Source organism: Triturus cristatus, chromosome 1_2, assembly GCF_964204655.1.
Source record: "Triturus cristatus chromosome 1_2, aTriCri1.1, whole genome shotgun sequence".
Lineage (NCBI taxonomy): Eukaryota > Metazoa > Chordata > Amphibia > Caudata > Salamandridae > Triturus > Triturus cristatus.
The window spans coordinates 78,491,464-78,517,624 of NC_140580.1; the positions used below are offsets into that span (position 1 = coordinate 78,491,464).

General features: G+C 41.4%; 1 protein-coding gene across 7 annotated transcripts in view; it reads left to right on the forward strand.

Annotated features, from left to right (window-relative positions):
- Positions 1-26,161, forward strand: part of LOC146866836 (scavenger receptor cysteine-rich domain-containing protein DMBT1-like) — a 434,615-nt gene that overhangs the window by 351,509 nt on the left and 56,945 nt on the right. For all 7 annotated transcript variants that reach the window (XM_085601880.1, XM_085601907.1, XM_085601925.1 and 4 more), the window contains 3 exons: positions 12,215-12,538; positions 15,176-15,205; positions 23,672-23,704. In XM_085601880.1, coding sequence (XP_085458006.1) covers positions 12,215-12,538; positions 15,176-15,205; positions 23,672-23,704 — 387 coding nt within the window. The remainder of the gene's footprint in view (positions 1-12,214; positions 12,539-15,175; positions 15,206-23,671; positions 23,705-26,161) is intronic.

Genomic DNA, 26,161 nt, shown 5'->3' on the forward strand with positions numbered 1-26,161 from the left:
ATTTGTAGAGCATATGCCACAATCTGATGCGTTATCAGGTACTAAAATAGCATGTGTTAGTCTCATTCCAATACATGATGCAAGTTTTATCAACACCAAGTGAAGACATTCTGTGCCAGGCGATTGTGAACATAACCTGCAGACAGATATCTTGAATACTGTGCAATAGTGTCAAGTTTTATTCAATTACACTGCTCAGTGTGAACATATAATTAGCAAATATACATCTTGAATACTATGCAAAAGTGTGCTTTTTTATATATTACATTCCTATATAGTCTATGTTTGCAAGTACACAGATCAGCTCTCACCAGAGTCAATTGAACTCATGCAGTCACCCCACTGAGCCCATTTAGGTAACCCTCTGTGTTAATGTAGGCATTGGATTGCAATTCTGCAGACACAAAGTGGAGTCCCTGCAAAAGCCCACTACAGGTACTGTATGGACTACACTGACGTACCATAGAAACAAAAGAAAATATTCTACTCTTTCCTATTTGACCTATACAATTTAAGTTAATGTGGCTCTTGCAGTTGTCACTGATCAGCTGTGCTACTGATGGCACAGAACAGGGCTTCTGCAGACACAAGTGAGCCTTGCAGGAACCACACTGAACAATTTTAAGCACCAAACTGAAATACAGTAAGAAAGTCGCTAAATTCTGGCACTTACCCAACTGTGTGTGATCGAGTGAGTGTGTAAATGTATGGTGCGCCTGGTAGAGTGGGTATATGAGGGCTAATCTTTACCTAATTAGGCTCATCAGTGACATGTTAATGATCATTCTAGAGAACAAAGATATTTCCCCTTACTATACCGGTGCTGCATTAGTGGCAAATTCTCTGAATACTCTGTGGCATGCTAGCATCACCCCATAACAGAGGCCCATCCATGACATATCGTGGGCATGCATTACAAACCTTTAGCTGACCCTGGAATAATAGCGGCCCATCCTTAACTTACAAAGGATATTCTTGGTATAATTCTGTCTGTCAATGACGTAATTATGGAGAAAACCCTTGCCATGTTTTTTATTTCCTATGTATTTCATGATGTTTAATGGATATGAAGTGGCAGAATCTCTAAATGTGCGACAGTAGTGGATATTGGGTGAAAATGACAAGTTGAAAATTGGTGGCTAAATATGATTTTTTTTTAAAAAATAGAAATCAGATATATAGGAGCTTCTGTTTGAGGGCAATGAACAAATATGTGATGTTGCAATGCATGCATTTACAACACATGCCTTTACAATGCAGTCATTACAATGACCACTTTGTTACCACGCGTGCCATTACTATCGTATCAAAGACTTGCTGTAGGGGGGGCGCTGGACTTAGGAATATTATTAATTGCTATTCCTACTACAGTTTGTGCAACAGCAGGGAAGGTGTTGGATTTAAAATCCAACACATTCCCTGGTGTTGCACGTCCCCTACAGCAAGTCATTGATACAACTTGTGATGTAATGGCACACATGGTAACAACACGGTCATAGTAATGACTGCGTTGTAAAGTTACTGCGTTGTGGAGACAGCATTGTAAACGCTGTTTCCCGAATTAAACATATTGATCTGAAATGTTTTCGTTATTTCAAGGATAAATATTTGTAGTTTAAGAAACTAGCAAACTGATAAAACCATAGTGTTGGACCTTTCAGCCTTAAGGTTGTCTTCCCCCAACCTTTTGCCTGCTTCGCTCTACTTTTGCTGGATCTGTTTGTCGGCTATAAGACTGTTAGCACTTCACCACTGCTAACCAGTGCTAAAGTGCAAGTGCTTTTTCTCTAAACATGTTGACATTGGTGTATACTTGATTGACATATTTAGTTTACCTGTAAGTCCCTTTTAAAGTGGTATACCATATACCCAGAGCCTGTAATCTAAATGATAATGGTGGGACTGCAGCACTGATTGTGCCACCCACACAAGTAGCCTTTCAAACGTGCCTCAGGTGTGCAGTTTACTGCCACTTCGACTTGGAAATTAAAACCTCTTACCAAGACTTAAATTCTCCTTTTAATACACATAAGTCACCTCTAAGGTAGGACCTATTTAAAATCTCTTGCAAAGCCTTAAACTCCCCTTTTATTACACACACTTCACCTCTAAAGTAGGCCCTAAGTGACCCCAGGGGCAGGGTGCTGTGTGACTCAAAGGCAGGACATGTACTTTTAAGTTCTACTGGTCCTGGCAGTGACAAACAGCTACATTCATTTTTCGGCTCTGCTATGAGGCCTACTCCTTCCACAGTCCAGCCTAGGCAATTCCTTTAAACACCTTTCTTAGCACTTTTAAGTATATGTACTAGGGCTCTGGGCCTACTAAATCAGTACACTACTGGACTTGGGGAAGAACGCTGCTGGAGTGAAGACTGCTGTACTGTAGGGATTGGCACTTTGCTGTGACTGCCTGTTGCAGGGAACAGTTTTTCTGCTATGCTGAGCTGCTCTGTTGCCTGCTGATATTGCCCTGATGAGGACAAAGGACTGGACCCATCCACTTGAACCCAGAGTGACTCCAAGGTCTTGCTGGCTTGCCCCCATTCTAGAAGTCTTGGGGACAGAAGATACTTCCTCCATCTTCTGTTGGTGCTGATGGACTCTGCCTTCTGCAAGTCCTGCTCTTGCGTGAGGAGCCCCTCCAGTCCTAGGACCTCAGAGGTTGGTTTTCCTGCACCACCAAACTTGAAATTAAGTTTTGGGCTCATTGCGAACAGGCCTGTTTGCTCCAGAACCGTGTCGCTAGCACGAAGCATCAGGGCGAGCAGGTGCAAGATCGACCATGAGCCCACAGCCTGACTGTCCGCGATGCCCAGCGTTTCTTCCCACTCCACAGACCTCAGCCGGTGATGCACATCATGCTCCTGGCACCCGTATTCCTCGTGAATGGGGCACCTCGCTCAACTTGAGAAGGTGAAACTTCAGCAGGACCTGTATAGAACTGTATCCAACCCGTGCTCCATTGCTGTCGGCTTTCCTTTTCACATTTACCCTGGTGTAGCGTGACCTCAAGTCACCATAGCGCTATAGACTTCAAAGCACTGCCTTTACTTATAGTCTTTAAAAACTCATATCTTGACTTCTACAGATTGGATGTTTGTCATTTTGGTATTGTTTTACTTAGAGATTCTATTTTTTAAATCTGTGTGGAGTCTTTTTGTATTGTTTGCATTGAGTTACTGTATTTTAAGTGTTTTACAAATACTTTACACTATCTGACTTACCCTGACTGGGGTGATAGTCCCTACTTGGACAGGGCGCATACCTCTGCCAAGCAGAGATCCCATTTCTAGCACACAGCATTTCTGAAACATATTTGTAGTTGATATTAATGTGGTAACAATTCATACTGAATTTAGGAGCGGGCTTAACTGCTGTAATTTTCTCTAGCATAATTAATTACTCATAACTACCACAAATTTACACGTAATTATGCATAATTAACTAAGAAGAGTAATCCAGCATTTATCTCTATTTTATACTGCAAAATGGACCCGTGCATCCAAAATGGGCCAGAGGATGCATTTTGCGCTAAGAAACTAGCACCAAATGTTACCGGATTCAGACAGCAGTAGCCAACAGCCTTTTCCTCTCTCTAGTTTATTGTTCCTGTGCTCCTGCAGGAGGAGTTTTGCTCCAAATAATTTAATTACTTAAGCAGGCCTAATTGAGTAATTTAAGTAATTTTGCATCACAAGAGAAATGAGTAATTACAGAACTTACTCCAATTACTCTGGTGTAATTAACATTTCGCCTAGGCCTAATTGAATTGAGTTTGGAAGACTTTGCTTATATTGATTTCTTGGACCCAAAAGGCACTTTCAGGTATGGTTGTTACTTCATGGCTTGCATGAAGATGTTTATTATTAATATTGGTAAGTCTTTTTTTTATATCATCACTACTTCTGTCTGAATACTGAGCATGTAAGATTGATGTAACTATTCTGCTGTCTGAGCCTGCAAGCTCTATGTAATAGCGAAGTACCATTGCTGTACAAGTTTCTAAGATTTGTCTAGCTTACTTCTCTATGTCCTGTGATTGTGTAACATATGTATAACTTTGATTTGTTCACTCTTACCCTTTTGATGTAGAACATATCATAAGACATGACTGAGAATCTACTTAGAGCTTGATTACAAGTAAAGGTGCTCTATATCGTACCTGGTAAATAATGGTACCTTAGGGTTAATTATTTATTGGGTGTTATGAATAGGACCGGTTACCAGTTATTGGGGAATAACATTTGGATTTCGGTGTTTAACACACCAAAATCCGCATGGTACAATAATTACTGTACATATTTCCCCTGTTAAATTTCAGCAGGTTTGACGTGTCAAAATGTAACGAAGCTTGAGGTATTTAACGCATCCGATAATTATTGGATGCGTTAAATACCTTCAAATTCGCAATTCCGACTCATGCGAAAACAGGGGTTTTGTGCATGGTTCAGAATTTAACAAGCAACTTGTAATCAGGGCCCTAGAAGGGACAAGGTGGAAATCTGAAATAATGCTAGATGATAAAAAACATTTTGAAACGCAGTGGGCCCCATGACCTTATATAACTTTATTCTCTGAACTATATAAAAAAAAGCACTTTAGCCAACTTATAGCAGATATAATTTAGAAAATGTGAATGTTTTTTGCAACCATACTTCTATGTTTTCCTTAGGAGAGTCCCAACACAACCAGGAAAGGCAAGGCTTGCCTGGCCCATCACAAAAGTATTCGAATTATATCATCAGTGCCCCTTCCAATTTTTTAGATTTAAATCTAATTTGTGCAGAGATTGGGCTTTTAATTGAACACTTTGCCCCATTTTTACAAAAACGTTGCAGCATGGATCCCTTGTAGAAGGTTGTGCACTTAGACTTTGTGTTCTTGACTGTTTAAATTTGAAAAAGGTATGATTCACAACTCACCACTTTCAAAGTTCACCAGCCGCCACTGTCAAACTATTTACGATTATATGCAGGTTGGACTAAACAAATGTGACACTACTGATGAGCAAAGGATCAGTCACAATCCTTATTGGAGACTAACAGTTCACAGCAATTCTTACTAGCTAGTATAAAAAGTCGGCAAGGCCAGACTGTGTCAACTTTAGGAAGTTTTCCTAAATTTTGAGAACATCAAGAACGTCAATAATTTGGTGAGATTTTAAAAAGAAGTGGTTTTCAAATACAACAAAAATATGCTTTCCCAGTAAAAAATCATTTGTGTGGGAACATTCTCAAATATATTGCAATTTGTTCCAGAAAACATTCTCTGCAGGTAAAGGTTTTGCAAAGTTTACAATCTATATTAAACTTTGCAGCTTCACAAAGTTGCAAAGTTTTAAAATCTGTCAGGACGGGAATTTGTTTATTGTTTTAAACTAAGTTATACTGAAGTTTGCTGACTGTCTTTGGCAGCAGGCATTAGTCATTGTACTGCATGTTTAGTTAATAAACAACCTTTGTTGTGCTGAAATCTAACTAGACAGACAGCGACGCCTATTGGCAAACTGTCATAAGTGCTGGTGATGACAATTAAGTGCCGGTGCTGAGCACCAGAAACCCCCAGCTGCAATGAAGCACTGGTCCCCCAGTGGTGTAGCATGTAGGGGAACCTGTAATGTGTGTAAGGAAAATATAAGCTAAAATTAGCATTCTTTTTAGTATCACATATGTGAACAGTTTTAGGGGGACAGAAAAGACAAAACCTGGCATGCTTGTGTACAGTTTGCCCTATTCTATCAATAGAACACTATGGGGCATACCCAAATGACCCTCCCATACCTGGGTATAGACACATCTAATATATACAAAAAAATGGGCTTAGAGGGATCAATCTCTTATTTATTTATACACAAGAAACAATAAATGTTCTCGGCAATTAATATTTTCTTATATCCAAATTTTCAAAGGTTATTTTTCAGAAGCGAATCTCTCGATAGACATCAATGTACTAAACACAAAATTTATATATTTGGCAAACAAAAGACAAATTTGTCACAAAGCAACCTCTATATACAACTTCATCCAACATATACACATATCTTATATACACAACACATTATCACATATAAATTCCCCTGACTGTTGCTCCAAACAATGTATACTTCTTGTTTACAGTAATACATTCAGAGGTAGTCCTCTTGGCGTCAGAGGTATTACTCTTCTCTTGATTTTTTGTATATGTGTACATTGTTTGGAGCAATAGTCCGGGGAATTTATATGTGATAATGTGTTGTGTATATAAGATATGTATATATGTTGGATGAAGTTGTATATGGAGGTTGCTTTGTGACGAATTTGTCTTTTGTTTGCCAAATGTATATATTTTGTGTTTAGTACATTGATGTCTATCGAGAGATTCGCTTCTGAAAAATAACCTTTGAAAATTTGGATATAAGAAAATATTAATTGCCGAGAAAAATTATTGTTTCTTGTGTATAAATAAATAAGAGATTGATCCCTCTAAGCCCATTTTTTTGTATATATCAGTTTGCCCTATTCAGCACTCGTCTTTCATACTAGATGATTGTACTTTTATGTTGGGGCAAAGATAATAAAAAAAGAGTTTAAGAATTAGTGTGAGTGGTAGCACCTCTAAAGGTCCTCCTCCAGCCTGCAATATTAATGTTGCACCTGTTTTTGCCAGTATTTTCAAAGACATCTGTACGTCCATAAATTAAAAGGCGGGACATTCATTTATGCTGTGAGATTGCTATGAGGTTTACTTAGTTGAGGCATCATTCAGAGTGAGTGGAGTCTTTTTATAGTCATTATGGCCTGCATGTGCTTAGTTTGTAATGTTATGTCTAAAGTAGTAACAGGGTGCCATGATTCCACACAAATATGTTGCTGTCTACAAGGGGAAACGAGTTGGGGTAGAGGCTACTAAGGATTTTCATGGGGTACTGGTGTCAAGACGAGAACCTTAAACAAATGCGTAAGCAGGATTATTCTCTAGGAGAAAGGGGTTATTAAGCTGAAAGACACAGGAGCTCCAGGGTCCTCAACAAAATGCCTGACAAAAAACTCTAAGAACAGGTAGTTATACCATTCACTAGCAATGGATATTTACTCAGCAGTTCAGTTCTCGGGCAGGACCTTCCCAGTACACTGATAGTATTTGTTAAACCGTAGATTCATTTCACTGCATATGTAACCTTGGGAAACACTTGCAAATGCCAGAACGAGAACACCATCTCTTACTCCCCAGTGTTCTCATGCCATTCAGAACTGAGCTATGCAAAAAATCTTAATATTGTATATTATGAAAACCCCAGTGGTTCTAGGAAAAAAGTGTTTTCAAACAACATAGACCACTAGGCAAACAACACAAGAAAAAAATGTACCCACAAAAGAAATTTACACAAATTCCAACACAATACAGTATACAAACAAACAATTAGTGCTCATCATGTTCCACTAGACAAACATATACAGAGAATATACAGAGTAAACAGAACATAGTCACAATGGCAAATGGTTTCAACTTGATAAGGTTTGTCTGCTTTACAACAGAAACATGACACAGTTAAGGTTTTTCCTAATTTGCCAGAGGTGTGTGGATGATGTTTCGGCCCTTGCAACTTGTTAGGTCATCATCAGGACAAAAAAATATTTTAAGAGCAAACACCAAACAAGAGATTTGAAAACACAGAAAATAGGCACACACATATAGCGGGCACCATAAGATCACCAAAACCTTGGTGGTAATAAATCCTGATGGAAATAGGTCAGAAGGCAGGCACTCACATAAATTACCACTAAGCAGAACATCTAACACTCTGACATTTACTAAAGGACACTCATTGTTCATATGCAGCAGAACTTGGCAAATTCATTACTTAGGAACAGTGGTAGAGCCCCTATCAATACCATGGCTATGTTGAGTAAAAAGAAGGAGAACTAGCCTCTTGCTGTAAAAGAAATCCCAAACAAACATACAGGAATTATGCCAGTTTCATTTCATAACCTCCAAATAGAAAGTGTGTCCCACTAGCGCTGCATTATTACTGAAGCTCAAGCTTGTATTAGTGCTGTAGCAATGTTTTCATGTGACAGAAGCAAGATTGAATCTGTTTAGTTTTTGCATTTGCGGCACATGCACTCATTCTTGACTAGCAATTAACTCCACTTCTATGAAAAGCTGGGTTTATCTTGTTGAAGGTATCATGAAATAATGATTTCTTCTCTGTCTCTTAGATGTGCTTTTTTCACCTCGCTGTCTCTTTATTGCCACTCTACCCTTCAGTCTTCCTTAGCTATCGTTCACCTGCTTCTGTTTCTTTTATTCCTGTCTCCTTTCTTGCTCCCATTTGCCTTTTTCTCACCTCCCTCACACTTTCCACTCCCTCTCTGTAAACTGCGTCTTTATCACCTCACTTTCATTCTAACACCACTCTCCCTATTTCTTTCTCTTTCTGTCGGTCGTCCCTCTTACCAGAGCCCCTTTCATCTTGCCAGCCTTAATACTTCCCTGTTTCTCTTTTTTTCCTTCTCCCACGCTGGACTCTGCTGCATTTTTCTGGCAGCCTTTGACATCAAGAAACTTGGAGGCACCTTTCCTCTAGTGATGCCTCTCTGCCAGCAGCAATGAAATATTTTGCACGTTTTTTACTTTTTAGTGTCTCTTTTTCTGCATGGAAAGACAGTGTTGGAAAACCCAATCTCATACAGCAGAATGAAGCCAGGCAGAAGCTGCTGTGCTTTTTTCTGCCTGCCTTTGCAAGTGGGCTTCAAAAGCAGATGGGGGCTTGTTGTGGTGACAAATTGTCCTTATTTCTTTAAGGACAATTTGCCTATGTCGGGCGCCTGTTCTCGGGCGCTGTTGTTATTTGCATATGCCATTCATTCTGGAGTTCTTGTGCTTCTGCGAGTTTGACAGTTGCAGCGGGAACACAAGGATGAGCGGTTGTGGGTTTTTCTTTCTCCATGCTTAAAACCTAATAAAGGTCTTCAAACTAAACTTACGTATAAGGATCATCATTTCAACACAAGAACCCACTTTCTACATATGGCGACGAGGATGGGAAAAGAAAGAAAGCATAAACCCACCGATCGGCACCTACGGTTTCATTTTACCACCTGCCACCTTAAGAACTACCTACTTGAAAACTCAAAGAAAACTTATTACCATACTTTAAACGAAGATAAGAAGAAATCTGTCACAAGTGTTCCCCATCTGCTGCCAGCAACTTAAATGGAAGAAACGTGTACCCGGAGAACAACGTGAAGTACTTTTTAAGCCACTCATCTCAGCTGTTGACAACGTGATCAAGGTAAAATAGAAAGAATCAAATAACCGCAAGTACCGAATGTGTTGCTGTTTTCTTGGTGAGCGCCTATCCTTTGCTTACTGCTAGTTTGATTGACTGCCTGCCTGCTCAGTGGAGTTCCCAGTATCTGTGTTGATCTGTTCTTCCCTGAAGCACCTCTCCTTCTAATGACGTCGAGGAACCTTCAGGGGTACTAGTGGAGAGGCAGCACGTAATACGTCACACGCCTTCCAGTGCTTCCCTTGTTGCCTGGTTACCAGTGTGTGGCCGAAGAGGAACTTTCAGCACGTCTTCGCTCGCCACGCAAAGCGGCCATATTCTGCACGCAAAGCGGCCATATTCTGCAGTTTTCACGCATTATCGCTGTGTAATTAAATGAAACTGTCAATCTAGCAGCATATCGGAACGCTGGAGAGCCTCAGAGAAAAAGAGCATGCCTGTGCACACATCTGCTAACTTTGTAATCTACGGCCGTCCCTGTAAGTGAAAATGCGAGGCAGTCACGATTTTGTTGCCAAGGTATGCACTCAATGAAATTGTTTTATGAGAAAATGATTACATTTGATCGTCAAAGAACCTGAGTGCTGCGCTCTGACTCACAATGCAGTTTGCAAATCGTCTTTGAACTGGCATGCTGTTTATGGATGTCTCCTAACAACCTCTTTCTTCATCTACAAAGTGAGACATTATTATTCAGCAGACGGGGTGAATTATCCTGCAAGACCACGGTGACCACTTTGATTATTTTAACTTATTGTTTTCTTGGGGACAGTTTTTCTTCTTTCTTTGTATTCCGCATAATTCTATTGTTGATAGAACCTAATTGTACATGTGCATCTGATCACTTTATTTCTACCACAATCTTCTTTAGGTATTCTCCATGGGACTGATATTCTTAGCAGTTATATTTAAAACAAGCATTTCATGAATATCTTTACGTTCATATTTGAAATAAGTAATTACATGAATTGCATGCTCAGTTTTTCAGTTTTTGTTCTCGCTGCCGTGTGACTAATTGTCATGCCTTTACCTTCAGCTTGTGATTGGTGTAGTTCTATGGTGTTACATTATACTGTGTGGCATTATGTCAAATGCCACACCTACTTAAATATTGAAGTTTTTACATTTTTCATTTACAATAAGTTCCTCTTTCTGTGGCATACATATACACCTAGATTTCAATTTTCATATAATGCTTTGCACCGTATGGTTTGTCCACCACACCTAAATATATGCTTATTGGCTTTTACTCAGTACTGGTTTCTATGCATTGCATTTTACAGTGTAGTAGTTTTGGTCATGTGGCTTGCACCCATATCTATTATGTACACATTTTTGTCATGTGGCTTGCACCCAAATCTAGGATGCACACATTTTGTCATGTGGCTTGCACTCACATTTATCACGTACATTTTGCATTGTTTGTATGGCATGTGGCATACACCCACATTTACTCTTCATAATATTACATTTGTTATGTGGTTTGCACCCACATCTATTATGTACATTTTGCTTTGTTCAGTGTGCCATCTTCACACTTCATAGGTACTATAAACCACATCTGCACATTTTACACATTGTTTCATGTGGTACAACCGCATCTGCGCATTTTACATATTGTTTCATGTGGTACAACCACATCTGCGCATTTTAAACATTGTTTCATGTGGTACAAGTTGTTTGACCATTCCACCTTACGTGGATTCGTCACTTAGAATGTATTCTACAATTTACAAGTAGTTTGACCGTTCCACCTTCAGTGGATTCGTCACTTAGAATGTATTCTACAATTTACAAGTAGTTTGACCATTCCACCTTCAGTGGATTTGTCACTTACAATGTATTCTACTATTTACAAGTAGTTTGACTGTTCCACCCTTCCGTGGATTCGTCTCTTACAATGACCGTTCCATTCTCTTGTGGATTCGTCATTTACTCTTCAGTGTTTTGCTGTTTTACTATTTTTCTTACTGTTGCTGTACATTACTTCATTTAGCTTTTCATGTCTTCACCTGTTCTCCACTCTTTCACTGCTCCCTGTACTTCTTTCATCATATCACTTCTTCAACTGATTGCCTCAACCCTGTACTTTACTAGTGTTAGCCTGGACAGCTCTCATCATGTTTGTTCTTGGGTTGTTGTTTATTTGATTGTGTGAGGGAGTGGGTGCTTATCTTTTGTGAGAAAGATGCATGAGTTGTATTTTCTTTCCTGCTGTCTTCCCTGCTTTTCTCCTTTTATTTTCCTAAACAATAATTATCATTTCATGTATTTTCTCTTCCAATGCTCTTTTCTGTTCTCTCCATTGCCTGTGTTTTCTTGTTGCATTTTATAATTTTCTACTTTGTCATTGATTGCTAATAATGCTCCTTTTTTTTGTCAAAAGAAGGGGGGTGATGTTGGGGTGACAAATTGTCCTTATTCCTTCAAGGACAATTTGTCTCTGTCACGCCCCTGTTCTCGGGCGCTGTAGTTATTTGCATATGCCATTCATTCTGGAGTTCTCGTGCTTCTGCGAGTTTGACAGTTGCAGCGGGAACACCAAGATGAGCGGTTGTGGGTTTTTCTTTCTCCATGCTTAAAACCTAATAAAGGTCTTCAATCTAAACTTACGTATGAGGATCATCATTTCAACTCAAGATCCCACTTACTACAGGGCCCCTTCCGGGGTAATGGTACATGGCCTCCCCGGACACTGCGGAGGCTGTGGGGCATTGTATTACACCCCTGCAAAAGCAACTCATGTATCAGAGAAGTCTCCTAATTTTCCTTCAACATCAGAAATTTGACATTCAGAAAGGGAAGATCATTTTTTATAGAAACTGGTGTTAAGTCCTCCCCCACTCAGGCTACCTAATGTAAGACCACCCTTAAACTACCCTGTACAGCTGATCAGCCAGATTTATTTGCTCAAATTTCAGCATCTGCTCTTTTTCCTTAGTGTTACCTTCTGATATCGACATACGCCTGGCCAATGGAGGGGACAGATGTTCTGGGCGCGTGGAGATTTACTACAATGGCTCCTGGGGAACGGTCTGTGATGATTTCTGGAACATAAATGATGCACGAGTAGTCTGCGCACAGCTCAGCTGTGGGACGCCTATTGGGGCGCCACTGATGGCCTTCTTTGGTCAAGGTAGTGGACCCATTCTGCTTGATGACGTCATCTGTACAGGCAAGGAACCTGCCCTGTGGAACTGCAACAGCAATGGATGGAACAGGCATAATTGTGACCACAGTGAAGACGCTGGTGTCATTTGTTCGAGTAAGTAGTCCGTTCTCCGTTGTAACCTCTGTATTTTGCATCTCCAAAATGCGAGCTAACGTCTGAAAAATATTTAAATGTGCTGTTTACTCGCTCTTGCTTCCCTATGACAGAAACTCTAAAAGGCACTAACACCTAAAAGGATACCAACACTGAAACTGAGACTGCTTCTGTTCTAATCTTTTACATTGGACCATTCTAAGTGCATGTGCTGCTGCTAGTCCGGGTCTCTATCCCGAGTCCCCATGAAGCCACACAAAAACATGCTATAAAACTGGGGAGCGAGCTCATATCAGTACATTTACAGTCGCCTGGACTGTGCACATACTTCTGCTCTCCTGCGCAGGACCCTCACAGGGGATTGATGTTTTACACAGTGTGGTGTGGCAAGATTAGCCTACTACAACCCAAGAAAGGTACATGTTGCAAACAGGTATTTGTTACGGAATTGTATTGGTTACCAACATTTGTTTTGCAACCATTTCAGAATGCAACAACAAATGTGGCAGTATTGGTAGTGTAGTAAGTCAGACAGACCACATCTGGCAAGGTAGGTGGAGTTGGAGGGTGAACTCAGTCGAAGGCTTGTCTGAATACTCTGAAGCTCCCCCATAAGCAGAGCTGGTTGGAATAAACAGTCAGTGCTGTATCATATTCCATAGATTTGGGCCTTTCACAGTGAGTGATCTGCCTCTGCGTTCGATTTGTTGAAGTTACCCATTTGATGCCAGTGAAGAAATTTCAGGGTGATCTAGTTTTCAATTTAGTCTGGAGTCTCGAGCCCTTCTGTAGTCTTTTGGCCTGGTTCTTTGATAGAACCTGTGCAGATAATATTACAATGACGGAAATGCTCTCATGTTGGTATTAAAAACAGGTACTATATTGCTTAGCATGTATAGTTAGTAGTTTGAACTTTTTATCTGGTTTATTTGTGGGGTACACAATTTCGAGGATGTCTAGATCTTTTGTCTTGGATCCAAAAATAAGTGCCAAGCAAGAAAAGTCTGTTTTTGACAGTTCCTACCTCACGTCTGCCACCATACAGGTTGTGGTGGTCATTAATTTGGAGCTGTTACACCAGAAGCCACATATGAGCTAAAAGAGGATCTAGATAATGTCTAAGTGCAACAATGGCTGATTACTTGTGCAAGAGACCAGTACAGATGTTGGAATAAAATGGGACCGGGAGGATGTCTGGAGACCCCCATGGGTGATCCTTTTTTATTGTATGGTGAACGTAACATATTCCTTGTCTAGTGGTTTACAAGGTGAAAATCATGATATGTGCTGTGCAGGATGATACAAACTCTCACCACTCTTGCAAGCTCCCAGCAAGAACATTCCTATTGCCGAACACTGCGGAATATCAGTGCCTGAGAGGCCCTGATCCAAAAACATTGGCAATGGGAAAATAGTTCCACATTGTTTCTACTGGGACCTTTCTACAGATTGGTAGGTCCATGACCAGTGGAGTTCAATGTGAGCATTGCTGAGGCTGGTGATGCCTATTGCAAAGGTTGTGGTTTATTCGCTTAAGTATGAGGCACAGCAGGCTTTAGTTTCGTAATTTCTAGCCTACTTCAGGGCTAGACTAATGAATCATTACGTGAAGGTTAAGAAAGTTAAGTTCATTGAGAAAATGCATGTGAGCTGCAAGGGAACTAGTTTCGAGCTCTGATTGATGGTTGCCCGGATTTTACAGATTTTTTAAAAATAGCAATTATGGTTTAACATTAAGGTTTAATTCTACACGTGTCACTCTTGAGAATTTCTGGTGTAGAGAACAAACAAGAGATCATAATAAAACTCTTTGAATTCTTTTGAAGCTTCATTACTTTGAGATGAGTGGGTAAGGCTTGATATACAGTGAAGATGTCATGAGGAGGTCAGGCCATATGCTGACATCCTGATCAGGTCAGGCCGTCTGCACAGTTTACTTCTTATGCAAAGCCCAGTCTCTGGACCAACTCAGGGTTCTATCTCAAGCAGTAGGGAATCAGAATCTTTCTGAATGATTCAAAATCCAATGAGGCCCATGCAAATTATTTTACCTGCAAAAAGAGTTGAAATTCTCGTAATTTGCGTGATGAATTTCACATTTCTTTTTCCATTTCACAGAATTCTTGGCAATGGCAGTCCGATTCGAGCACAAAATGTTTTGTGGTAATGTTCCTGAGGGACATTTTGAGTCGAACGCGTTTCCTGCCACTATTTCACATGACTTTTAAATGCGAGATATACACTAGCAGTCCTTATGTAGACAATATACTTTGCGTGACATGCGCAATTTTATGCATTTTTCGTGAAAATTAGGTATAGGTTGAAACGAAAGAACTGTTCAATTTCGGCTGCCTCTACTTCATGATGTGCTGTGATCCTCATTCAGGCCTCTTTCTTTTTGAGAGGGAGGCTCCTAATATGTTAGATACCTCAACCCTGTACCTTCAAGAAGCTCGCCTTACCACAATCCTTGTAATTTGGAGAACACTCGATGCTCACTTGTTTCTGACACCGTCATCACACTGAAGACACTATTTTTTCAATTTAACACGTGCAAAATGTTATCTCATGTTGTCATTTATTTTGTGAATGGAGAAAGTTTGAGATACTATTAACTGTTCTTTTCTCTCTCTGCAGGCTCTACCTTCTCAACACCGAAACCAACAGGTGAATGTGTTCTTTTGAGCAAGAAGTTTCACTCACATATACCTCTTGACAGGGTACTGGCTCTCGACCCTGTCTTGCCTTCTCAAATGCTTTTTTGTCAATGTTCTGCGTGTGAACGTTAGCCACCTCCCATCAAAAAACTGAAGTATGTCTCCCAGTTTCAGGCAGTTCCCTATTCACATATTGCCTTTTATTCCACACTTTCAATGTGACTGGCCAGAAATGGAAGCCAGTGATAGCTACAGGAACGAATCAAAGAAAACCACACTATCTCAAATCTGTCATTGGCTATTTCGAGCCGAAGGCCAACAAATCATTATAAGCAGTGTGGGTCAAGTGGAGGTATTGTTCAACTGTTCATGTCCACTGCTGTTTTGCCCCAATGAGAGATTTTGGTGCATTTACAAATATTTGTTAATCAATAATGGAATGCTTTAACCCTTTATATTTGGTGGACGGAACCTCTACAGCCTCCTACACAGGGCTGGGAATCCTTCTGTTGGGGAGTAGATTGGGGGTTTGCCCCTAATCTGTCTGCTCCAGGTTGCCAGAAGACTTACTAGCATCATGGGGAAAAAAGGAACTTAAGAAAGAGTGGTGGTTCCATGTCCTGGCCTCAGGCTGCTCCCTCTTCCCAGCCAATCAGGCCCTGGACAGGCTTTCTGCTCTTTCTGAGGACAGACTTGGTGTGTTATGTGATTCAACTCAAACTTTAAAGTTTGCAGCACATTCTTGGTAAGAAAAGATAAAAGGATCAGTGCAAGAAAGACCTCGCTTGACTTTCCTGGGGCTCTAGTTATAAATATCTTTATGGTGGTTAGGTTTCTCTGGATGCTGGGCAATTATGAGTTCAAATAATATATTTACCCACATGCCTGTCATCGATGTAAGCTCATAGGAAATTTCTTGATGATTGCACAATGTTCTTCTGGGCCTTTCCTTTTCTGGGCAATAGGTCCACGAGAGGAAACAGCATTTACAACGAAGTCTAAATCACGTGTGGTCTTTACAATGAGGCATCTTTACCACTGCATTCCTTTACCACTAGAGTCTTTACAACAACTTACCATAGGGCAAGCGGCATTGGACTTCGAAGTCCAACACGTTCCCTACTGCTGTGCAGACTGGAGTTGGAATAGTGATTGAACCTTTCCAAAGTCCAGTGCTTTTCCCTAAGGCAAGTCATTGCTCATTGTTGAGACTTGAGTGGTAAAGGAATGCAATGGTAAAAACATGTCGTTGGTTGTAAAGACCACATTATAAAGCCATGCATTGCAATGGCTTGCATGGTTCTGACATACATCAGTACACCAGCACTAGTTGAGAACTGTTATTAGTGGAAGAAGTGTTGTAATGGTGGGTGGTAAGACTTTTATTATTCCCTGCATCTTCCTGAACTTTTTCCAACATAAATATGAAGGAATACTGTGTTACCATCCAATCCTGGATTATCCCTGAGTCTCTAATTCTCAGAAATGTCTGGGGTTCGTGGGTTTATTTGGGTGCTGGGTGACCCTGGGTTCAAATAAGTCAGGCAGCCAGCACCAGAAAAGTCTCTTATCCAACATTTATTTATATTTCTCGTATTTCGTCAATTTATGGTTGATTTTTGGGTGGACCTCTGGCTGGAGTAGCTAGTGTCTTATTTGCAAATAGTGAAACTGTTCCTTCTCTGGGAGTGTATAGTCCTTCCGTTATTGTGGGAACTGGATAATCCCCTCGCTATCAAACAAATGGCCTGCTGCCTTGCAAGACGTCCTTGTTTTCAAATAAAGGTGTCATTGGAGAGGGGAATGTCGTAAAGTTCCATTCTAGTGGCCACCCCATTCCATTCCTTCATCACCGCCTTTGTGATAGGTGAGTCCTGGAGATTCTGCGGCCGATCAGATTTCTTCAGAAATGGAACCTTCCTCAGCGAGAGTTTTGCTAATGCCCTGTCTTGGAATAGCCATCTCTTTTCTGACTCCTCTCTGTTCCACTCCACCAGGTATCACATTTGGGCAGTTCTAAAATAATCTAACAGGTTCAGGATCCCCAGGCCCCCCTCCTCTGGTTTTAAATGCCCCAGCTCCTTTCGCATGCGTGGACGCGCCCCTGCCCAGACAAAATGCAGTATGTCTTTCTGTAGAGTGTAGAGTGTCCCCTTCGGAGGCCAGACCGGTAACTTCTAGAACAAATATAATGCCTTTGGAAGAATAGCCATCTTGGCCGCAGCTACACATCTCAGCAGGGACAAGTGAGGTTGCCTCCCGCTCTGTAAGTCCCTTGAGATCTGTTGGGCTAGTTTAGTGTAATTCAAAGCAGTCATCTGTTGGACCAACGACGCCAGCTCAATCCCCAAGTATGGGATGGAGTCCATTGCCTTGATCCCTGAGAAACCCTTGTCCCCTGTCTTCTAGCCTGCCATCTTCCTATCCACTCGGAGGATCACTGATTTACCAACATTTACCCGGAATCCAGAGACCTTTTCGAAGGACTCCAATTCTCTTAAGAATGCCGGGACCGATCGATCCGGGGACTCAAGTGAAGCTAGTATGTCATCGGAGTAGAGGCTTATTGCGAGTCTTATCCCCCCAAAGGGAATGCCCGTAATGTCCAGGGTGTCCCTGACCCTCTGGGCCAGCGGCTCAATGTATAAGGCGAATAAGAGGGGCGACAATGGGCATCCCTGCCTTGTACCCCACTGAATGACAAAAGGCCGAGACTATATCCCATTTACCCTGATAGAGGCGGTGGGTGAGCTATAGCAACTCGCCACCCAAGCTCTGAATCGGTCTCCCATACCAAAGTGAATCAAGGTTTGGTTTAGGAAGTTCCAGTCCACCCAGTCAAATGCCTTTTCGGCATAGACCGTTAAAAGCAGGGCGTCGATGTGTGTGCGGTGAGCTTTATCGATCAAATGAAGGGTCCGTTTGGTATTGTCTCCGCTCTGTCGATTTTCAATAAATCCCGCCTGATCTGGCTCTAATATACCGGGCATCAAGGGTCCTAGTCTTGCCACAAAGATGCTGGTGAACAACCTAAGGTCCACATTGAGGAGGGGCACCGGACGATAGGAGCCACACTGTTTTTTATTCTTCCCCGGTTTGGGTAGGACTTTTATAGCTGCTGCCAGCATGTCAGGAGGAATTGACCACAGTCCTACGAATGAATCAAAGAAATCTTATCAAGAGTGGGGCTAGGATATGGCAAAAGGATTTATAGAAGCCTGCCGAGAATCCGTCCATCCTGGCAACTTCAGAAGTTTAAGGCGTGATATCGCCCCAACCACTTCCTCTACCCAAATCGGGACGTCCAACATTTCCGCTTGCACTCCAGCTATCCTGGACGTGTGTATCTCTTGTAAGTATGCTGTCGCATGTGATCCTGAAGTGATCTCCCTTCCCCCCTTTTTTATAGTATTTCCTGTACCATTCATTAGATACACCTACAAATGTGGGGAACAGGTTTCATCAGGAGAAGTGTAAGAATGCAGAATGATGGGACATTTTTTATTATATTTCCTCATAGGTTTGGTTCCAAGTTGGTATTCTCAAAAAACAAATTTTGTAAAAACACCATTAGAACAAACTGGCATTATGGATAATCCAAAATTAGGGGTTGTTATGAATAACCAGTTGTCCTCAAAATCAGATTCTTGGTGTGGGTTGTTTCATTTATAAAATGCCTTACATAGCTTTAAAAATGCATAGATTTCCTTCACACCCATTTTTGTTCAGTATATTTTTCCTTACGAAGTGGTGCATGGTTGGTACACATTGAAAAATCATTGTGCGTTGTGGCCCGGTTGATAGCTCTATGTATTGCAGGTTTTTGGACAGCTGACAAAATTGAAGTAGCTCTGTGAATAAAAGCGTCTGTCAGATAAAGTGGTGTATTATTACCTTGATTAGTGTTCAGTTAAAAAACTTTCATCTATTTCTCGTTTTACCTACTTGCTTTCACTATTTTTTTTTTCAACGATAAATTTCTTTGAGCAAACCTTGACTGATGTTGTGAGAAGCTGGCTTGGTATATGGTGCACACTTATGTAAGTGGGTACCCTGCACCAATCTAGACAACCCTTATGGTGATTTTAGTGGTCTTAGACAACCTTGGAAAGCTCTCTAAGGGGTAGCTGTGGAGAGCAACCTTTTAGAGTCCGTGGGAGCCCAGGATGAGCAGACCAGACAGCTTAGTTGCTGTACCTGCAGATACAGGGAAGCAACTCCTTCACTTCAATGGAGAATCCTTCAGGTGTCTTAGATGACCACAGGTCTTGGAAGGTTTAGTATGGGGGCACAGGCACGGACGTTGCAGCAGACGAGCAGGCGATGAAATCATGAGTTGCAGTAGTCTCCCTAGTTGCAGCCTTGATACCCAGAGCGAAGTCCAGCGATGTCCAGATGGTCGAAGAAGAAGTAGTGTCTTGAAATGAATCTTGTTCCATGACAAATCTAGGGACCTATCCTCGGGTAAGTCCTTAAGTACCCTAAGGAAAGAGTTGGGAAGATTCGGGGTTCCCTGCCAGGGGAGCGTCGGACAGTGGGGAGGATACTCCAATGTCCTTTGTCCAGTTTTACACCAGAGCAGGAGCCAATGGCTCACTGAGCTGGTTTGAACTGGACTATGCAAGGAGGGCACCAAATGTGCCCTTCAAGCAGACCGAGTGGGGCTGGTAAGCGCTCCCACCCAGCCCCGATACACTAAACCCTGTCTGGGAGGTGGTCACATCTCCCTGTGAAAGGATACCTATTGTTCTGCCTTCCCCTGCTCGAGCTTGGCTCAGCAGCAGGAAGGCAGAATTGTGTCCACCATGTTGTCCTGTCCAGGTCTAGAAGACTGGTACCGGGAGCACTGAGGGCCTCCCAGAGGAGCTTTATAGTGCATGGAATCATACCTCACACAACATTTGGGTATGATTCCAACATGTTTGATACCAAACATGACAGGGTTCCTTACAGTCAGTTAAGAGATGGTCATTGCCTAATGACGCATAATCACTCTATGTATCTTAATGGCATTTAGGTTTTAAGTGCAGTGACCTTAGATATAGGAAAACCTATATCTTTCATAAGTGGTTCTAGCACCAGCTTACACAGGCTGCAATGGCAGGCCTGTAGTTACAGTTTGAGTGGTCTCTCCTGTGGGTGGCATAATCCATGCTTCAGCCCATGGGAAACTCCTGGTGTACCTATGTCCTGGCTACCTCAGTGCCATTTACTAGGCACTGATAAGGGTACACTAGTGTCCAATCTAGGATGTACCTAAGTATTTACCATACCAATTTAGGGGAGAAAGCATAGAGACTGGGGTCCTGGTTAGCAGGATCCCAGTCAGACTATTCAGAAACTGGATAGCACCAGGCACAAAGTGGGGGTAACCATAAAAGCAGATCCTACTTTCCTACAGATGTATTCAGATGGCTGCTTGTATTTCAGAATTTTGCATAGGTTTCAGAAATGTATACCTTTTGTGGGTTCATCCTTGGGTTTCATATCTCTTTCCCTTACTATTTATAAGTAGGTAAGAACTCTTGACCCAAGTTTTTCTTTACTCCGCTTCTTTCTGTAAGCTGGTAGGAAGGCAATATTAGAACACCAAACCTTTAATTTGTGCCATATTTAGAAAAAACACACATTGTTGCAATGCACTTTTTTCCCTTTCTGAAAAAAAAAAAACAATAACATTGGCACACTTTAGATATTTTCTCAGATGCCTTCAAGATAAATCGCAATCCCCTGGTAACTTTACAATCCCCCACAAATGGGAAGAAGATGTAAATGTCCTGTTTGTCTTCTGGGTAACCAAGTTATAAAGGCTAAACCATGAACGCCACCAAATGTCCAAAAATGTTCTGAATTGGTGGTCGGGACCCTTAGCAATTAAGTGATTAACAATATTCAAAGGTATGTAACACTATAGGGATATTGTTGGATATCTCAACAGGCTAATGATTTTTAAACCCAGTTGGGCGGTGCTACAGTAAACCACACATGAGGCCCCTTTGACACGCAACTACAATCTTCATACATGTATTGGTATTTCAGAGACATTGTACTAATATCACCTTTATTTTCTGTGGCCCTAGTCATTTAATACTTAGTCATCCTACTTCACTTCCCACGATTCATGGAGATTTACCTTAGTGTTTCTGCTAATACAAAGCATATTGTATTGTTCTTGAGCACAATTCTCAACATAGTCTGCTACATGAAATTATAATGCAATAGCAGATGATGACACTCTCAGAAGTCCCTATTCCGCTAACTCCTTTTCTGACCTTTGTTAACAGAGCCTTTGTGGTCTCCAGGTTTATCCTTTATTGCTAATTATGAGTGCTCATTACTTTTTTCCGAGCACTCCTTGATTTCATTTGCCGTTGTCTTCATCAGTTTGTCTAAAGAATGTTTTTTGCACACACTACCCTTTGAGTGAACAATATTTTACAGTCTTACTCTTGAGATACCACCTCGCTACTGCAGCCATTCATTTTCTGATTTCATATCATGACCACATTCCTATTGTTTCTCCTACATTGTCTTTGGTTGTATTTTTCAGTGGGAATTTGTATAAATGAGTTAGATGGTTATTTATGTATGGCTAATCACAACACCCTTCAAGATGTCCAGAAACTGGACCCCCGTCTGCCTCTATTTCCTGAACCTTTAAAAATGCTGAATCCATTCATGCCACGTCTTCAAGGGTAGCCCAATGATTACATGACTTACAATAGAGCCAAGGAGTGAGGATGTACTGTGCATAGTGATACACAAACACGTTTGTGCTTGTGCACAAACACACACACGTATTGATGTAGATTCTAACATGATTCTAGTTAAGGCTGAAAATTTTTAACAAATCACACAGTGATTAAGGTGACTAGTAACAAGAAATTACAACATTGGATAGTGCAGGAAATAGGGACTGTGTTCTTTAGGTTGCAAGCAATGAGGATGACGCCTCTTCATTTCCATTCTCCTTCATTCTTTCTAACACTCTTCAACTCCTCTCCATCTCTACATTTGCCCTCAGTCATGACATACAGAGTTCTTCTGTCAAAAGCCCTCCATTGTGATCATGCACTTATCTCATAGCGGGGCACGGGGAACACCACTCTGTGGCCATTGAATAGATACGCACCAACCATCATCTGGCATTTCTACTTACCCTTCTTAGATATCGAGTGCAATCCCAGCACACAATGTCTCAGAACTCCCATCTTTCTCTTGGTTGATTCAGCACTTTATTCCAACACTCCACCACCTTTGGGCACTGCTATATCATATATAGGATGTTGTAAGACCCATTGGAGCATCTGGGACAACTATCACTGCGATAAGGATAGATCTTGCCTAGAAGTACTACGTGAGACCCTTTCTACAAAATAATTTAATTTGTGCAGTGAACCTAGGTAAACCTTCTGGACCTCCTTGTTATACCTAAGCATATTCTGCTATTCCACATCAGACATTTGTCCACCAAATGTCTTTTCTACTTGGCGTTTACAGGCAACAAATTAGGCAACAACCTATCTCTAAAAAGTGGACCATATAATGTTGAAATCGCCATGTCTCTAAGGGCCATATGTATAAACACATTTTCCCATAGACACAGAATGGGTAAAACCCTTTGATACATCTGGCCCTAAGAGTATTAGTGTTGGGTAATTGTTTAAGAATCCCTTCCATGTAAGGAGCCTGATTTAAATTGCAGAGTACGTAAAACAATAGTTTAGGACCATTTTCATAAACCTAAAAAGAGCCCTCCTTGTTAAGTGAGAGCTTTTGACTAAATAAAACGGCATTTTTGTCACCTTTATGGCAATGGGATTCTGTGTGGCCTCTTTTGAACAGGGCTCGTTTCGATTTCCAAGCTGGCCCGATATTCTCCTATATACATTTGTATTCTAACATTGTTATAATTCCCGTACCCTCAGTATAAGGAAAAGTCGCTCTACAATACTAAAAACAGAAATACAGATGGTTTGAGTGGGGCCTCTGAGATTGTAGTGTGAATCATACTATTCTGGTTAAGACATCAAGAATTCCCTCTACAGTTTGACCTACCCTCCTTTGTCCACTCTCACACTTTGTCGTCCACTGCCACACTTTTATCTTTGTTGCTTTATCACTCAATGCTTCATATTTATTTTCCGCTTTTTCTTTCTAAGCCACCATTTTCTTGGCTATCTCTCTTCTGCTACCTATACATCTGTCGCTTTCCACTGCCTCGCCTCACTACACACCCACTTCCACTTCCTTCCTAACCTCCCTCTCCTGTTTCTTTTCTCCTACTTTTGTCCTCATCACCTTCCATTGTTCTCCCTAATCTAGCCTTTCCCTTCCTTTAGTCAATTCATGACCACTTTCTTCACAAGAACGTCCCTGATGTTGCCTTTAACCCCTCTTCTGCAATGCCATTCTTTAGTGGATATCAGAATCCTCAAGCACCTTTTTGATCCTTCCTTTCTGTTTCCATCCACAGAGACTTCAACAACAACAGCCAGCAAGATTACCCGTAAGTGACAGCCCAAAGCTTTCTGAATCCACTTAGAAACTCTGTGGTTGGTTATTTGTCATCCAGATGCAAAGTTATTAGACTGGGAGTGTAACCTATATGAGTGCACCAGACTCCATGCAATTTAGAATAGCTTCCGGGCTATCAGAAATGCAATTAGAATATTATGAATGAAAAACGTATTGTAGGCAGGATACATATTGTAAAATTTCTAAATTCCTCTATGCCACTGATTTCCCTGAATTAAAGTTTCGAAACTGGGAATATCTATTCTTCTTTCACACCAGCGAGAATGTGAGGTTTGTATTTTGTACTCATCTGCCAGCAGTTCCCCTTTTCTTGTAACAAGTACAGACGATGCAATGGGTGCACTTGGTTTAATTGCTGAATTGAAAAGCAACCCCTGTCTGCTCATTCACTGGAGAAGTTACAAATGGGCATACTCCCAACAAAGCGGTGAAGCGTGTCCTTAAGCCAAGAAGGCTGAAAACAAGCTCCGTCAGTTTAGACATTCAGAGCTGCACCATATTTGCAAGAATATGGTGCAGCCCTGCATTTCCCCCTGCACTGGCGCAAAATGTAGCTGGCTAGTGGCAACACAGGCACCCTTGCACCATAGTGCAAGGGTGTCTGCATTGAGGGGAAGATTGTTTATGTGCAGGAAGGTCACTTCCCACACATAAACAATCTTTAAATGGTGTTTTGTTACTTTTATGTGTGCTTCTTAATGCAGCACACATAGAAGTTACAAAATGTTATTTTATTTTTAATTATTGTTTATGTGCAGAAAGAGAGACCTCCCGGCACATAAACAATCATTGGCGTTTTGCTTTTTCCATGTGTGCTGCACAAAGCAGCACACATAGAAACAGCAAAAACAGCCTGTTTAAGACTAGGTTTTCCCTGGTCTTAATTTTGGCGCTGCAAATTGGGGGCAGCGTTTAAAACCCAATGGGTGTTGCGGTGGAACTCTCACTGCAACACCCTTTGTTGCAGTGGGTGTTGCAGTGGGTGTTCCACCGCAACACCCATTAGCCCCCCCCGTCACGCTAAATACAGCGTGAAAGAGTGCCTTATTTACAAGGCACACAAGACACACAAGATGATGAAACCCCGAAACCGGTCCTAGGATGCTTGGTTCCAGTCCAGGGAGGACCTGGCTTGGCAGTTCGGGCTGGAATGTTCCCATGGGGCACAGGGTCAAGACTGATTTGCATATGGCTGGGTTCAAACTGGAACGGCATGGTGAGCAAAAAAACGATGGATTTAGGCCCAGATCTCTCTACTGGGGTGAATGTATGACATTGTTCTGCATTCTGTCCATCAATTGTTGTTTTTGCATTATTTACAAGGCAGCGTTATGCCATGGCTTAAATCTGCCTTGTAAATAAGGCAAAGCCCCTATCGTCACCCCAACGTCACTAAAAGTGATGTTGGGGTGGCAATAGGGGCTTGTAAATATGCCCCTAAAGTATTTTTCGCAGTCACAATTAATTCAACAAACAGTAAGTGTACCATACACCCATATAAAACGTTCACTAATCGGTGCAGAAGCAATGTTCAGTAGTAAGTACTGATAGTGTGGTACTCACATTTTAAGCCAATCCAGATGTCTAAGCAGACAGATAATATTTATGGAAGTGCAATTAGTAAAAATAGAAAGAACAAATATTACCACCTCATCCATTTCATCATCTCTGGCACAAGAGAAATTAAGTGTCTGACCTTCCCAGACAGGCATTCCACTGTCCTCCTAAAAAACATGCATTGGCAAAGCCAATAGGTCTCGCCTTTGGGACCTTATAAGGGTTTAGCCATGCAGCACATTATTAGACTACCTAATGTGTCACAAACGTAATACTGTGTGTGACATGTAGATTGTAATTGCATTTATATAACGCCTACTACCCCTGACGAGACACTGTAGCGCTTTACGCCAGGCAACGTGCTGCTCAGGAACCCAAGGTTCGTCGCTAATTCAGCTGTATTAGTTACTATTATTGGCATTAGTCTTGTGCACTCAGAGCAAATCATTACATGCTGTTATTTCAGTTTGTTATGGTGGGCTAGAGTAATAGTGGATAGTTCTGATCATTAGATAAAGCATAAGCTGTTGGATCGCTTGCAGTCCCCTGGTGGCACGGTTAGGTCTTCTGCTATTACAGACAGACAACCCCGGATAGGTGGATGGACAGGTGAAAGGATGGAAGAGTGAATGGATGGATGGATAGTTGGATGGACAGGTGAAAGGATGGCAGAGCGAATGGATGGATGGATAGGGGGATAGACAGGCTGAAAGGATGGCAGAATAAATGGATGGATGGATAGGTGGATGGACAGGTGAAAAGATGGGTAAGAGGGTGATAGACGAATGGGTAAAAAGATGAGTATGCTAAAGTGGATAGACAAATGGATGGATGGGTGGATGGCAGAGTAGATTAATTTATGATTGATGGG